Raw genomic sequence first — 18343 nt, 5'->3', positions numbered from 1 at the left:
TCCCCACCTCTGAATTAACACCGTACTGGAAATTCTAGCCAGAGCAATAAAGCAAGAAAAAGAAATAAAAGACATAAACTGGTATGAATGGAATGCTGGTAGTATAGTGGATTGCAAGCTGGGCTGCTACTCACAAGGTCAGTAGTTTGAATCTACTAGTAGCCCTGCAGGAAAAAGATGAGGCATTCTGGCCCCTTAAAGATTTAGAGTCTTGGAAACCCTATACAGGGTCTCTGAGTTGGAACTAATTCCATGGCACAAAACCACCACCACCACACTGGCAAGGAAGAAGTAAAACTATCCCTATTTATAGATGGCACGATCCTATGCATAGAAGATCTTATGCCCAGAGATTCTACAAAAAAGCTACCGGAACTAATAGAAGGATTCAATAATGTGACAAAAGAGTACAAAATCAATATCTAAAAATGAGTCCGATTCTTATACATTATATACATTATAAGTAACATCTGCACTGCTAAAACATTTAAGAAATAATTCTAACCAGGGGTGTAAATGACTTAATGGTGCTGAACAGCACTCAACAACAAGAGACTTAAGCAAATAAAACTATATACAACACTATTTCAAGAAACCAAAACCAAAACAAAACCCACTGCCACTGAGTTGATTTCAACAAACAGAAACCCTATATTGGGTTTCCAAGACTGTAAATCTTTATAGGAACAGACAAACTCATTTTTCTCCTGTGGAGCAGCTGGTGGGTTTGAACCACCAACCTTGTGGTAAGCAGCTCAATGATTAGTCCAAGTCTCCTTAGGATACCAAAAGAGCCCTACATAACTGGGAAAACATACCATGATCATGGATAGGTAGACTTAACATTATGAAAATATCAATACTACACAAAACTATCTATAGACATAATGTAATCTCAATCCAAATTCTAGTAACATTCTTTAACAAGATTGAAAAACTAACCAACAACGTTATTTGGAAAAGAAAAGAGGTCCTGGAGAAGTAAAGGATTATTGAAGAAGAGAAATAAAGTAGGAGGTCTCACACTTTCTGATTTCAGAAATCATGTTTTCTGTACAATATCATAGTTATAAACATATATATGAAAGTACCATAGGCTGCCAGAAGAATGAACAAATCTGCATTGGAAAAAGTATGGCAGAATTACTCCTTGCAGAAACAATGGCGAGACTTTGCCTCTTGTACTTTGGACATGTTGTCAGAAGAACCAGTCCCTGGAGAAGAGTATCTTGCTTGGAGAAATGGAGGGTCATTGAAAAAGAGAAAGACCCTCTATTAGGTGGACTGACACAGTGGCTGCAACAATGGGTTTAAACATGAGAACAGTTGTGCGAAAGGTGCAGGACTGGTCAGTATTTCATTCTGTTGTGCACAGGGTCACAATGAGTTGTAATCAACTTGAAAGAAACACAGTTGTAAACAATGGCCTTGGTGAAAGAAATGATGCAGACGAACACATGATAGAATTTTATAAGATCGATGAATTGTTCATTGCAAATACCTTTTTAAATAACATAATAGATGACTACATACACACACCTCACCATGGAAAACACAGAAATCAAATTGACTACATCTGCGGAAAGAGACAATGGTATCATTAGCCAAAATAAGACTACGGGTAGACTGTAGAACATACCATCAATTGCTCATAAGCAAGTTCAAGCTGAAGCCGAAAAAAATTAAGACCACGAGAGTCAAAATATGACCTCGAACTAAGAGACCCCCACCTGAATGGAGACCATCCCAATAACAGATTTGATGCATTAGACATGACCAAGATCAGAAGATCAAACACGAAGACAGCAAAAGGTCATAAAAAAGACAAGAGAGAAAGAGTAGACCAAAATGTGTATAAGAGACTCTGAAACTTGTTCTCCAGTGTAGAGATACTAAAGCAAACGGAAGAAATGAATTACTCAGAGCTGAGAAGAAAAATTCAAAGGGCAGATCAAGAAGACAAAGTCAAGTATTATAATAAAATATGTAAAGATCTTGTGTTAGAACAACAAAAGGGAATAACATGCTCAGCATATCTCAAGTTGAAAAAAAATGAAGGAAAAATTCAAGCCTTGACTTAAAATACTGAAGGATTCTATGAGTAAAACACTGAATGATTCAGAAAGCGTACCAAAAAGAAATAGCCAATGTTCAACCATTTCAAGAGGTAGCATATGATCAAGAGCCAATGATACCAAAGGAAGAAGTCCAATGTGCACTGAAGACACTGACAAAAGACAAGTCACTGGGAATTGATGGAATATAATTTGAAATCTTTCAAACAACTGCTGCAGCACTGGAGTCACTCACTCATCTATGCCAAAAAATATGGAAGACTTGGCCAACTGACTGGAAAAGATTCATGTATGTATCTGTTCCAAAGAGAGGTGACCCAACAGAATATAGAAACTATCTAACAATATCATTAATATCACATGCAAGTAAAATTTTGCTGAAGAATTTTTTGAAATAGTTGCAATGATATATTGACAGGGAACCGCCAGAGGTTCAAGCTGGATTTAGATGATGGCATGGAAAGAGGATTATCATCACTGATGTCAAATGGATCTTGGCTGAAAGAAGAGAATTCCAGAAATATGTCTACTTGTGCTTTATTTATTGCTGATTATGTAGATCATGGCAACGTATAGATAACATTGTGAATAATGGGTATTCCAGAACAATTAATTGTGTTCACTAGACACGTATACATAGACCAAAAAGCAGTTGTTTGAACAGAACAAGGAGATACTGAATGGTTTAAAACCAGGAAAGGTGTGCATCAGGGTTGTATTTTTTCACCATACTTACTCAATCTGTATGCTGAACAAATAATCTGAGAAGCTAAATTTATAAAGAAAAACATGGCATCAGGACTGGAGGAAGAGTCATTAAAAGCTGTGAGACACAGATGATACAACCTTCCTCCTGGAAGTGAAGAGGGCTTGAAATATATACTGAATACGATCAAAAACAACAATCTTCAGTATGGGTTGTACCTCATTATAAAGATAACAAAACTTCTCACAACTGGACCAATAAATGAAAGAATGATAAATGGAGAAAAGATTGAAGTTGTCAAATACATCATTTTGCTTGGATCTACTATTAACACTCATGTGTTAATATGAAACAAGTTATTCCATTAGGCAAATAAATCAAACAACTTATTCCATTAGGCAAATCTACTGCACAGACTTTTTTAAGGTATTCAAGATATAAACTTGAGGACTACGGTGCTCCTGATACAAGTCATGGCATTTTTAGTAGTCTCATATATATGTCAAATTTGGACAATGAATAAGAACGATCATAGAAGATTTAATGTATTTGAGTTATGGTATTAGAGACTACCAGAAGAACAAACCACTCTATTTTGGAAGAAGTATATCCAGAATATTATTTAGAAGCTACGATAACTAGACTTTGTCTCCCATACTTTGGACATGTTATCAGGATAGACCAATCCCTAGAGAAGGACATCATGCTTGGTAAAGTGGAGTTGTTGTTAAGTGCCGAAGAGTCAGTTCTGACCCATAGCAGCTCTGTATAGGGTTTCCTAGAAGCAGCTGTTGAACTTGAACCACCAACCTTACGTTTCAAATCAACTTTGCAGTCCAGCACATTAAGCCACAGCACCGCACCAGGACTCTGGTAAAGTGGAGGGTCAGTGAAAAACAGGAAGATTTCCAACAGGATGGACTGGCCCAGTGGCAGCAGCAATGGGCTCAAGTGTAAGAATAATTGTGAGGATGGTACAGGATCGGTCAGTGTTTTGTTCTGTTGTGCATACGGTTGCTATGAGTGGGAACTGACTCAACGGCACCTAACAACAATAATTTGTGGCATATCTAGACTATCAAACATAACTGAAAACACACTAATATCAGAAGATAAACTATGAGACCGCTTAAAAGTTTCATCGTTTTGCACATGAAAAGACTTCCCCAAGAGAGTTTTAAGAAAACCTACAGATTGGGAAATCATTTTTTTTGGCTATGACATAGCTGACAAGAGACTACTTACTAAAATTTATAGAAAATTTTAGCACATCAACAACAAAAAGGCAAATAATCCAATTAACAAAAGGGCATGAATAGGCACTCCATCTAAGAAATTAAGGCAGCAACAAATACATAGTTGCTCACAATTATTAACCATTAGAGAGATGCACATCAAAACTACAATGAGATCGCATCTTACCCTGGCAATAATGGCACTGATAAAATAAAACACAGAGAACAAAACATGTTGGCAAGGTTGTGCAAAAACAGAAATTCTTAAGTACTGCTGGTAGAAATGTAAACTGGTATGATACTTTCTTAAATAACTAGAAATATAAATACCATATTATTCAGCAATCTCACTCCTAGGTACTCATATGTCCTAGCGAACTAAGAGCTATAATATGAAGACACATATGCACACCCATGCTCATTACAATAGCAAAAAAACCCCACCTAAGTGCCCATCAATAAATGAATGGATAGACTATACACCTACAATGGAATACTGTACAATGTTAAAGAATAATGAAGAAAAGAATCTGCAAAATATCTCACAACATGGATGAACATGGAGGACACTATATTAATAGAAACAAGTCACTCATAAAACAACAAATATTATAAATGGAAATACTTCTATAAAAACACAGAAAAGATTTTCACATAGAAAGACACATTTTTTATGGTTACCAAGGAAGGGTGTGGAGTCCTGGTGTGGCGCTGTGGGCTAATGTGCCAGACTGCAAAGCTGTTTGAACTACAAGGTTGGCAGTTCAAGCTCACCAGCTGCTCCTTGGAAACCCTATACAGAGTCGCTATGAGCCGGAACTGACTTGATGGTACTTTACAACAACAACAAGAAGGAAGGGTGTGGGAAGAAGGGAAAACCACTTACTAGATGATAAACATGTGTTAGTGGAAGACAGTATATAAAATCGAGGGAGTCAGCACAGGACATGACTGAGACAAAAGAAGACACTGAGAGGTAACAAACATCAAGGCAACAATGGTAAATACAGTTACTAATACAATCATGCAACAATAGTAGTAACAATCTACAAGTGGACACATAGATAGATGTGTAAACTGAACAGATGTGGGATAGCATATAGAAGTACAACCACACGTATATACAGGTTTGGCAGAGGACATTTCTACATATGTATCTTTTGTGTACTGTAAATATAATCATGTATATAAGGGGGCTTCAAAAGTTCATGGAAAAGTCCCATTATCTTTTAATCCTATTTTTCCATGAACTTTTTGAAGTTCCCTCCTATAACAGAACACACATTAGCACAGTTAGGAAAACTTCTTAGGCATAACCAAACACCTCATGGGATTGAATCACAGGGCCTGTGAGCTAGAATAGTCTCCCAGGAGACATCTAAGTCAACTGGCATAACGCAGGACACAAAAGACAATGTTCTACGTTCTATTTTAGTGTATAGAAACTGGGGTCTTAAAAGCTTAAGAGCATCCATGTAAAATACACCTATTTGTCTCATCCCATCTGGAACAAAGAAATGTGAAGAAAACCAAAAAATTAAGGTATCAACCACAGTTCGAAACCGGAATGAGATGGTGGCTCAATTATTATCACTGACAGCTCTGTCAGGGATCACAATAGAAGGTCATGGACAGAGTGAGAGAAAAATGTGGAACAAAATTCAAATTAAAAAAAAAAACTTCAGCCTTATTGGTCTGACAGAGACTGATGGAACCTACTTGTTTACTAAATAAATTTTTAATTTAACAAATTTTTGTTTACTGTTCTATAACTTGTTCTTCATAAGATATCCTGTTAGATATATAATGGCCATCTTTTTATGTTGGTAGATAAAACAGTACCTCATTCTTTTCAAAGCATCCTCCGACTCCATTTAATAGAAGTATCATAATTTAAGAAATTACAATTAATTGACTTTTGAGTTATTTCTCATTTTTATCAACAATCTAGTAATGAACATCAATGAAAATAAATCGTGGCCACTGAACATGTGTGTATTTCTATAGGCTAACTCTACAGAAGTATAACCAAATAAGGAATGTGCACTATAAATTTTAGTAGATAATACCAGTGAATTCTTTAAAGACTGTTTCAACTTATACTTGCATCAATAGTATAGAACAGTGGCTGTTTTGCCACATCCTGGACAACCTAGAGCATTACTTAACTTTTACATCTATAATTTACTATATGTGAAAAATGTTTGTTAGTAGATAGCTACATTTATATATTCTTGAATTGGGTTTGGGGGAGCAGAGCATGCAAAATGAAAGACAGTGGAGATGTGCCACTGGTATAATATCTATCTATTCCTTTTATTCATTTGAACTTAGGAGTGAACTAGCAAACGAATGAGGGTTAAGAACATAGGAGAAGTCTATATTGAGAGACTGCAAAGTAAAAGGGGGGGGGGAATGCAAACACATAATTACAGGTGTATCTAAAATGATGAAAACTCTTACTTATAAGGTCAAAGCGAAATAACATTAAATAACTCCATATTGAAATGCATAGGAAAGTACATTTTACATATAAAGTTTAGATTATTTTTTAAAGTGGATAATCACTGGATAGTTAATTAAAACATTTTTTCTCTTAGCTCATCCTTTTATTTGAAACAAAACAAAACAATACTTTAAAAGATGGTTCATCTTACTACATTAAAAAATAAATTTATATAAAAAAGATGGTTACATTTTGATTACAATACACAAATCTGCTATGTATATTATCTGACAGATGTACTTCTATTTTTAAAAGTCACTCAAGAGACATTGCTGCAAGAAACACTTTCTTCTTCTTCTTTTTTTAATTTTTTTTTGCAGGGGTGGGGAGAAAAGGTGACAGTATTAGTAACTCTAGAAGATTAAGTAAATACTGTTTCAGTAATGTATCTGACTAAATCTCTCATGATGTCGTTGTGAACAAAACTGGGGAAACAGGAGCTACATGGCAGGAAAGATATGTAGTTGACTGAACAGGAAACCTATTAAAGAGTTAAGTAATGAATCATTTTTAATCTGGAGAGTAATCTCCAATGATATGTCAGAGTGCCTGTCTATACAACAATATGATTAATGACTTGAACATTTCAAGGGCACACTTAGCATATTTGTGGATAACTCAAAGTTAGAAAGGAATAGTGAAAGAATTGGAAGACAAAATTAAGATTCAAAACAATTATAGATTTGCCAGTTATAAAATGGCAAGAAAATGGGAAAAATATAAATGTGTAAGAACAAGGAAATGAAAAAGTAAGCTTTGGCAGATTCATACAGCAATGGAAGTCATCATCTACTGTTTATAGTACACTGGTATCCGTTAAGATCTTTGCAGGCATTAACTCACCAAATTCTTGCAAATATTATTTGAGGGGCTATTAACCCTTCATTGTAATTAAGGAAAATAAAGCATAGAGAATAAAGTAGCTTTTCCAAAGTCATTCCTATTTTAAGTACAGTGGAATATTATGTATCTAAAATAAATGCTTTACATGACGTCACTGATAGGAAACTTTCTAAAAAAAAAAAAAAAAATCAGTGGACAAACAGACTTCAGTATAGCATGTATAGTAAGATATCAATATTTTTAACAGTATATTTTCTAAAGATTTATAAAAATATATGTCAAAATAAAAAATAGTAGTTCTTTCATGGTGCTAGAATTTAAGAGTTTTCAATTAAATTCTGTATAATGAAAATGTATTGTTTTGTTGTTGTTGCTTTTTTAATCCAGTTAAAATAGCCATTTCATATGACACCAATGAAATGACATTTCACAAAAAAATAATAAAGTCCTACTCATTAATTTAAAGTATGAGATTACCAGATGAGAAGGAGGTTCACCTTGAAAGCAGTTCACCAAGTCAGTTAGTTCTAGGGATTTAAATTGATCCTATGTTGAAGATGAACTGACACTGAAGTGGCATTCCACTGGCATCCCCTCTTCCATTATGTTGGTAGGGGAAGGTGGTGGTTATGCACTGTCAAGTTGGTTCTGACTCATAGTGAGCCTGTATAGGGTTCTGAGGCTGTAAATCTTAATGGGAACAGAGTGTCTCATCTTTCTCCAACGGAGTGGCTAGTAGATTTGAACTGCTGACCTTGTGGTTAGCAGCCCAACTCATAACCCCTATACAACAAAATAATTTTAGGATACCAAGGGAAGTTAAGAGAATTAAATCTCTCAGTCTAACCACTTGCTTTTGATATATTCCATAAGCATTTACTGAAAGCCCATCATAGGTCAAGCACATTTCTAAGCACCTTAAGTTCCATCATTAAAAAAAAGGCAGATTAGGAAAAACTTGTGAGGAGAAAACTAGAGAGGAGTCTTGGAGGGGATGGAGCCTACCACATAAACACAAGGAAGAAGAGAGGCCAAAGGAACCATCAGCTCAAGGAACTAATAAAATTTAGTGAGATAAGATGGGAAGAATTTGCTGGGGCAAGATCATGTTGAATCTGGACAGAACGTTAACCACTGGGATTGTATCTGAAGAGCAAGTAGTACGCAAAAGTAAAAGGGAAAAAAAAAACAACTAAAAGCAAAATGAAAAATAATCTGATTTATTTAAAATATTATCCTGGTGTGACACTGTATAATAAAACTGCTAACCTTAGCAATTCAAACTGACCAGCCACTCTTTGGAAACCCTATACAAGGTCACTATGAGTCAGAAACTACTCAATAGCACATAACAACAAAACATATGGAAAATAAATTAATGCTCATGGAAGCAACAGTCAAGTCAAATGCCATATTACATTACGCAAATCTGCTGCAAAAGACCTTTTTAAAGTGTTAAAGAGCAAAGATGGGCACTTTGAGGATTATGGTACACTTGACCTTAGCCAGGTATTTTCAATTAAATCATATGGATGTGAAAATTGGACAACGAATAAAGAAGACTGCATAAAAATCAATGAATTTGAATTATAGTGTTGGCAAAGAAAGTACCATGGACTGCCAAAATAACAAACAGATCTGTTTTGGAAAAAGTACAGCCAGAATGCTCCTTAGAAGCTCTTGTACAGTTCTTCAGTCAGGACAGCCTCTTCCAGGTCATGTCTGCAGGCAGGCCATTCTCTGTCTTTGGCTTCTCAATCATGAAGCTCCTTTGGCCCTTCCTGTGTGGGCAATGTTACATAGCTCTTTTAAGGCTGCCAATAAATGTCCAACGGGCACGCCACTGCACTATAAACCTCAGCTAGAGAGCACTCAGCTCTAGCTTCCTCAATCAGCAAACTTAGTGCCCCCAATTAAGTGCCTGGAGGCACCCTACAAGAGAGCCTACTGCCCAAAGGCATTCAGCTTTATTTGCTCTGTGGACTGGGAATCCCACTGCCATCTCAGGCTCTGACTCTTGGCTCTGCTGCTGCTGTTCCCCTGGCACTTTTCTAGTGTCACAGCTTTCTGTCGCTGGATCAAAGAGGTTCAATGACCAGACATTTCAGGGTCCAAAGGATGCATTTCATTCCTAGCGCTTCTTTCTTGATGGTAAAGAGATCGTCTCTTCCTACTTCTGACATGGCTCATTTTATAACCAGAAGGATCGCAAAACTGACCATTTGATACATTAGAGTTCCAAGTTTCTACAATCACAATTATGCCATTAACAATAACTCACAATTGAATCATATCCTATTAGCATCTTCTTAGACCTTCACTTACAAAGACCCATCAGGAAAAAGTCATTTGGTGGGACTTCCAAAGACTATAGCTAGATGAGCCATAGTAATTAAGTCACAACAACACAGGAGCCCTGGTGGTACAGTGGGTTAAGTTTCAGAACGTTAATCACAAAGTTGGCTGTTCAAACACACTAGCCACTCCGTGGGACAGAAATGAAACTGTCTGCTTCCGTAAAGATTTCAAGTCTTGTAAACCCCACAGAGCAGTTCTACTCTGTCCTACATGGCGGTTATGAGTCAGAATTAATTCAATAGCAGTGCGTCATATACTATGGGGTAAAAATATCTGGTCTTTGAATCAGACAGATCTAGGTTAAAATCCTGGTTATGACACTAACCTTGAACAAGTTATCTACATATTTGCAGTGTCTTCTCATGTTAAATGAAAAAAAACCCTAAATTTCTCACCTAGAGTTCTTGAGAAGATCACAGGCCACAACTTATAAAAAGCTTCTGGAATGTGCTCAAAATAATATTAGGATATATTGCTCAATTTATTTTAACTTCTATTATTTTTTAAAAATCAGGGATCATACCTTATTCATCAAATGAATACACAGTGCTTAGCACAGTGCTTGAAAAAAGCAGGCACTCAATAAATTGGTGTTATGTAAAAGAGTTATTTTCCTATTTATGCCTAACACAATCCTGTGACGAAGATGATTTCCCCATTTTACAGAAAAAAAAAAAAAATGGGGGTAGAGACATTAAGTTTCTTACATGAATAGGGTTTCAGAAAGGTAATGGAAAAGTTGAGTGAAAAGATAATGAAATTTTGTACAGTCCAAAAAGACAATGATTTACTTTCTGAGTACTAACTGGGATCTTAAAATCTCATGAGTGGTCATCTAAGGTGCAACTATCGGTCTCTCCCTGTACAGAGGAAAGAAGCATGATACAAATCAAAGACACATGGAAAGAATTAATCCAATGGACTAAAGTCTCCATAACCGTTAGACGGAACTAAAGGGTACCCACCTATCCCTACCAATTAGTTGGCAAGGGATCACATTAGAAGGCCTTAGATAAAATGAGAGAAACATGTGGAACAAAACTTAAATCACAAAAGTCCTGTTGTGCTTTTACCGAAAGCAAACTGATGTTCTGCTCTGTAAACCTTGCCTCAATTCATGATAAGTTTTTTTTTCAGACTTTTTAAAAGTCCCTTCCTACAAGTTTCCTTAAGCTAGAAAAGAGTGAAACACTGAAAACATTTTCCAAATTCAAGTCCTATATTCTTTACATGCATACGACTTGAATTTGGAAAATATTTTTGGGATTTCACACTTTTGAGACCTGGTATGATGCTGCAGGATAATGCACTGGACCACAGATTCACTGTGAGTCAGAACAAAGTCAACAGCACTTAATAAGAACTCCTTACATGGAGTCCTGGTGCGTCCAAACCCACCAGCCGCTCCTCATAAACCCTACCAATGTTGTTGTTAAGTGCCATCAACATTTTAGTTCAAGCTGACCTTACGGTCCAGTGCTTTATCCTATAGCACTACATCAGCACTCCAGGAAAACCCATACAGGGTTGCTAAGAGTTGAAACCAATTTGAGGGCACTTAAATGCGCCAGACTGCAACACCATTTGAACTGCAAGGTTGGAAGTTCAAGCTCACCAGTCGCTCCTTGGAACCCCTACACAGGGTCGCTATGGGTCAGAACAGACTCGACGGCACCTATCAGCAACAATTCTTTACATGAAAAGTACAACAGGAATCAGATGTATCCAACATTATCCATCATTCTATAAAGTGGAATGATTTATAATTCCCATATATTTGCAAAAAAAAAAAAAAGAAGCACAAATAGTAAAAATTGTTTCTGATGCTTAATTCTCCAAAGTCCACATTATAGCCCTATTAAGAGTTTTTGCATAGAATAGCAGATTCTATTTTCAGTCAAAATAGATGCAAAATAATTACACAAAGAGACACTGGTGAGGATGTGGAGAAACTGGATCACTCATACATTGTTAATGGGAATGTAAGTGCAGCAGTCACTCTGGAGACCAGCTTGGCAGTTTTTTAAAAAATCTAAGCACACACTTATCATGAAGACTAGCCATTGTACTCTTCAGAATATCTCATATAAACCTATAATAATTGTTAATATCAGGTAGATGTAAATGATTGTACATAGCAGAAATATCTTTAATTGTCAAAACCTGAAACAATCAAAATATCCTATAATAGTTGACTGGTGTCACCTGTATAAAACTGTGCTACACCTATACTAGGGAATACTATTCAGCAATAAAAAGGACCAAATTATTGATACACAAAAAACCTGGATAGATTTCATAGGCATTATGCTTATTCTCAAAGGAAATACACTGTATGATTCCATCCATATAACATGCTGGAAATGACAAAAATACAGCTATAAAAAATAAATTAATGCTTACCATGTGAGAGGAGATAAGAGTAAGGGAATAGGTCAGATACACCAGGGAGATCTTTGTGGTGATTGAAGAACTCTTTAATTTGAATGCAAAGGCAGTTATAAAAAGCTACATGTGTGATAAAATGCCATAAAACCATATGTAAAATTGTACCAATAAAGTTTCTTGGATCTAATATTGTACTTTTGTTGAAGATGTAAGTATTGGTGGGAACTAGGTGAAGGGTATATGAAATATATCTGTTCTGTCTTTGCAAGTTACTGTGAAATCTATAAGTATCTATAAAAAAATAAATAAATAAACAAAAAAATGGTGCAAAGTCAAATATCTGATACTCCCACAGGAGAATATTCTACATTCTCTACATTTTCATTTTAATTGCACAAGAAGTAAGTAGAGTTGATAATTTCACAGGGCATCTTAGAAACAGAGAAAGTTAAAGCCACCACCCATAAAACCAAACTTTGTCTTCAGTTGGTATTGTTCCTCCATTTATCTTCAGTTCACCTTCTGGACTTTTAAGCCTCATATCTTGGGTTTACAGCTCAGCGATCTACATTACACTCCAAAATTATAGCCTCCATGTATGCTTTCCTTCATTTCCATGAAACTTTATATTCCCTCAGAAAAATGTCAACTGGTATTAGGTTATGTAATTTACATAATCCATAGAGTATATTAACTATGTAATAAGCAATGGGCTGCTAACCACAAACTCACCAGCAGCTTAGTTGGAGAAAGATTAGTCTGTCTGTTCCCATAAAGATTTATAGGCTCTGAAACCCTAATACAGAGTTGGAATCGATTAGATGGTAGTGGCTTGGTTTTTGGCTAAAAGGTCAATTTTTTAAAATTAATTCTTCAGCCCAAATTATACCAAAATATTAAAATTAGAATTCAAGAGATAATTCTTAGGGAAAACAAAAGGGCCAAATTCTCCTTGCATATCTGAGCCATGTCCTGCCCATTCCTCACTGCCTATCATCTGTTTCACAATATTCCAGGCCAGCTTTAACAATTTTACTTCATAAGACAAACATCTTCAGCTTACATAGACCTTTTATATAAGGGATCTCATTTGAAGATCATCAGATTCTGTAAACTATATACAATCATCTCCATTTTTGAGCCATCAAGGCAAGCAATCAAGTCCCTTCAGGACAAACCCCCCACCAAGACTGAAACTCAAAGGGAACACATGAGCAGGCATATAAGCTTGATGGCAACCACACTGGTCTATTAGTGAGTGGAAGAGGGGGAAAGGCAGCAATGAAAACAATGGGCTGAGTTCAACCATGTTCCACAGACCTGGAGATAAGAGAGAAAAGAAGAAGGGCTGGTTGGTCCAAAGCGTGGTGAGACCTGGGGACTTCTGAGCCCATGGACAAGGACATAGCCACAGAGGGCTACAGCTGACAGTGAAGCATCCGGCTGATATGAATTGAGGGGAGATGCACAAGAATGCCCACACTTGCAGACAGTACCCATTTGACCTAGCCTCAATGGCCTGATAATCAGAACTCGACAAGAGGAAGATTAAAAAAAAAAAAAAAAAAACAATTTTTGATATAGGAAACAAGTGTAAATTGCTATAATTTGATTCACTTGACCTATATTTATGGATGTAGTAGCTCAAAATACCAACTGAGAAGGAAGGAGTCTTCATATCAAGTATCAATCCTATTCCCTCTATATACAGGATAGATAGGGACAGGTAACTTAGACATTGGCTACCTAAATTGAGGGGGTGATAAAGGCACAAAGTGACTTGCTTACAAGTTTTCAAGAGAGAGTTTAGTTTGAGAGTGTGCGGGGAAAGGTAGAGTCGCAATTAGTCATGATAACAGTTACTCACTATTGAACCATAAGAATCTTATCCCTATCTCTTTTCACCAGACCTGTCTAGATAAGATGCGACACCAGAGTTGGAGGCAGAGATGGGGACATGGAGAGAGGGAGCAACTGAAGACTCTGTACACATGGAAAGAGAGGGACTGGGTGCTGGCAGCCAGGAGGCAGGCTAGCAGAATGTGCCCTTTGGTTGTTTAAATTATTATATAATCCTGAGTGTTTCTATGTACATTCCCCTTGCCCCTCCGCCACAAAAAAAAAAAAAAGCACCCACAGGGAATAGAAGCAAATGCTGTTTGTTGAATGACGATGCACAGAGGAGATTGTAATCATTGCAATGAAACGATAGTGTAAAGCCAATGTTCTCCCATGTAAACTATCACTCAGTTCACAATAAAAATTTAAAAACATAAATAAATAACTATGCAGAGTAGACAGAGTGAAGATACTGAAATGGGAAAAAAAAAAAAAAAGCATTCCCATTTTAGAAAAGAGGAAACGTTAATTTAGTGAACTTCTCAAAGTAAGTCACATAGGTGAATATTAACCTACAGAACAGGGAGTGTAACTCAGAACTCCTGATCCCTAATCCTAAAACCTGTCAAAATATTTCATCAAACCAAACACCCCATTCACATTCTGGTTATAGACATTTCAGAACAATAAATTAATGCTACAAGAATAAAAGATAAAGAGCTAATCCAATTGAAATGTTCTGATCTAATTTAAAACAGAGGTTCTCAAGGTATGGTCCAATCCCCAAATCGGCCATATGTTTAGGGATTGTAAGCAGAGCTTCTAAAATAGAAAGTCAATATGCACTTGTATCTGGGGAAAAAATCAGCTAGCACAGCAATAAATAAAAATGAATGGAAACTGTTTACTTAGCTATCCTTCCTGTGCTATACAATTCACCAATCACAGTTTGTGAAGGCAGAGTAGAATCAAGTAGTGATGACCAAGCCTGAATTCAAAATACTCAAACTGGACTCCTATCTCTCCAACATCTTGGCCACAAGGAAGAGTACCAAAACAAGATGAAGCCCAAGAAGCCTCAAGGAGTATTACATGAAATGCTAATCTTCAATCTCCTGAATCTCTTTCTAATCTATTCCAGGGGGAATATAGCTGAGACTTGTCAACCCTTGATGAAAGTGTAAGGTTAAAAATCCAAAAAACAAAAACCTGGAGAGGCTCAAAAATTGATTTCAGGAAAGAAAGCACTTTTGATGGCAGCCTAGACAAATGCAGAGTAGATAACCCAGGGCATAAACCTCGTGGAACAATCCTAGAACCAAAAGTTTGAGAACACACAAATATACAAACTAGCAAACAGCAAATGACTGTTACTGGGAAAAGTAGAAGGGCAAATAAGATAAAACTCATGATCTTAAAGCTGCTAAACATTACAACAACATTGATTATTAACAGCCAGCTTGGTGAGGCTGTCTGCTCCTGTAAAGATTCAAACTCAAAAACCTTCAGGAGCAATTGTACTCCTTCCTAGAAGATCACCAGGAGTCCAACCGAATGGATCAAACAAAGGAGTTCCTAGCTCCATTCGGCCCCCTTTCTAGAAGGATTAGGTTGTTACAGAATAAATAAAAAGGAAGCTTTCATAGAAGTCTTACCAACACGGTATCTTAGTTCTATGATTGTTTCGCCTTCTCTGGCTAATGCTGTTATTTCACAAGTGTAGTTCCCAAGGACGGCTTCACTCTTCTTTATCCTCAAAGTGGCATGTCCATTCAGTAATTCTGAAGGTGTGATTTCTGCACTACTAAAATTACTGTTGACTACACGAGACTCATCACGAGCTCCATTATACAGAAAAAATTCTTTCCCTTTAAATTTCCACTTTACAAACAGTTCTTTAAGGCTCTCCGCATACACATGATTAGCAATGCATGGGAGAACAACAGTCTCATTGCAGACGGTGACTTCTACAAATTTGGTTGCATTAAATGTTATTTGAGCTGAACCTGAAAAAGAAAAAGAAAAATGCTTTATGTAACTTTCAGAATTTTATATGAACTCAGATATGCTATACATCCTTAAGATAATGAGCAATGCTTCCATTGTTCACTTAAATTAGCAGCAATACAGAAAAAAAGACCAGGAAGGTGAAACACAGAAACAAATTTTAATATCAATACTGGAAGACAAAACTGTAACCTTTGTTTACTCAGCCTCAGTAACAAAGTATATATTACTGTGCATTTTGGTAATAACTTCAGCAACTGTGCTGGAAAACACAGGTGCACTGTCTGACTTGGGAAGCTTTGAAATAATCATTATTGCCTACAGGGTAAAAAGTATTAACCTTACCATGGGAAACTTTTTTTTTTTAACCATAGGAAACTTTTGAACAGAAAATAAACCAACATATTATATTCAGTCTCAACATCTATACGCCTCCTTTAAATAGAAGTTTCTAATGTTGCAATGGAGTCTATTCCTATGTTAGATTTCAAAAGAAAAACAACAACAACAACAAAAAAAACTGGTAAATTCTCCAGTACTTTAATATACAAAATAAATCAGATGAATTGCATTACATCTTTCCAGTTTGTCTTAGATTGTTGACTAGAAAAATCAAACTCCGTGGCTGTCTCCCCATTGTAAAACAACAGACATTTTGCATACAAGTGCTATAAAGGGTATAAAGTTACCTACACAGATAAAACAGTTAATACAACAATGCTGTATCAATGGTCCTTTAATGCCTGAAGAATATGGAGAAAACTACAATGTCTCCACATCCTTGCCCATTTTAAATGAATAATGACTAACTACATTGAATTTCCAAAGCCCTATTTTATAACAGGCAACAACTGGTAGTTTATTCTATTGAAAAGAATTGATAGCATATAACCTACTTACTGGAGTCCTGGTGTGGTGCTATAGAATAAGCACTGGTTTGCGAACCACAAGTTCAGCAGTTCAAAGCTACCAGCTGCTCCTCGGAAATCCTATACAGGGCCACTATGAGTCAGAACTGACTTGAGGACACCTAAAAACCACACCCTACATATTAGCAGAACCTAAACTTGCTTTCAACTTGTTTCTTAGCATTATTTTGAGTGGCTTATAGTTTTTTTGAAGAAGGAATATCTATGTATTCAGAAATCACTGCTCTGTATTTTCAAAGACATGTGAGAGTGGTTTTTCCTTCAAGAGAGAAAGCACCAACATATATGAATAAGAAAATCAATTTTATTAGTAATTCATTCTTTAATATTTCTACCTTTTCAGATAAACTGAGAAAAAGTAAGGGCATGTTACTGTTGCTATTGAGTCAGCTCCAACTCATGGTGACCCTGTATAGGGTTTCTGAAGTGTGGCAGCTGGGTTTGTACCACCAACCTTGTGGTTAGTAGTTTAGTGTTTGTCCTGTAGTGATACACTAGAACTGTTATTACACTAAGTACAGAATTGATAGTCAATAAATGCCCACTGATTTGAGTGCGAAGATGAATAGTAGAATGTGGACAACATACAGAAAGCCTGAATCCAAATCACGCGTTTGCCAGTTTTTTTGGTAAGCAACTTTAAGTAATTCACAACTTTTCTTTGCTTTAGTTTACTCTCAAAAAGCCCTGGTGGTGCAGTGTGTTAAGCATTAGGCTGCTAACTAACGGCTGCTCAAACCCACCAACCACACCCAGCAGAAAGATGTGGCTCTCGGCTCCTATCTACAGTTTCAGAAACCCTAAGGAGCAGTTCTCCTCTGACCAGTAGTGTCACTGTGAGTTGGAATCAACTAGATGGCAATGGATGTTTGGTTTGGTAGATTAGTTTACTCTCTGTAAACCAGGTGATCAACAGGAATGTTGGGCCACAACACAGACACTAGAGTCCAGATGTGGCGCTATAGGCAATGGCCTGCTAACCTCAAGGTCTGTGCTCCAAACCCACCAGCTGCTCCTCAGAAACACTATGGAGGGTTGCTATGAGTAAGAACCAACTCAGGATACTAAACAACAACACACAAACACTACATGGACTGAAAAAATAAACAAACAAATCTGACTTGGAAGAAACACAGCTAGAATGTTTCTTAGATGTGAGGACTTTGTCTCACATATTTTGGACATGTTATCAGAAGGCACCAGTCTGTGACAGAAGGATTCATCTTGTAGAGGATCAGCATAAAAGAAGACCTTTAACAGATGGATTGACTCAGTGGCTGCAACAATGGGCTCAAACATATTACTGATCGTGAGGATGGTGCAGGAATGGACAGTGTTTTGTTCTGTTGTGCATGGGGGAGGGTCACTATGAGTTGGGGCTAACTGGATGACATCTAACTACAAAGAATTATGGTGAGCATCAAAGGAGAAAATATATGTTCAAGGGCTCTGTAAAT

General features: G+C 36.6%; 1 protein-coding gene across 1 annotated transcript in view; it reads right to left on the bottom strand.

Moving 5' to 3' along the window:
* The window catches only part of CD47 (CD47 molecule), an 89997-nt gene that overhangs the window by 54380 nt on the left and 17274 nt on the right, over window positions 1-18343 (bottom strand). Inside the window, exon 4 of the mRNA XM_006873321.1 lies at window positions 15606-15950. Within this exon, the coding sequence (XP_006873383.1) occupies window positions 15606-15950 (345 nt within the window). The remainder of the gene's footprint in view (window positions 1-15605; window positions 15951-18343) is intronic.

Source organism: Chrysochloris asiatica, unplaced genomic scaffold (assembly GCF_000296735.1).
Source record: "Chrysochloris asiatica unplaced genomic scaffold, ChrAsi1.0 scaffold00236, whole genome shotgun sequence".
Classification (NCBI taxonomy): Eukaryota; Metazoa; Chordata; class Mammalia; order Afrosoricida; family Chrysochloridae; genus Chrysochloris; species Chrysochloris asiatica.
This window is presented reverse-complemented; position numbering and strand designations above follow the sequence as displayed.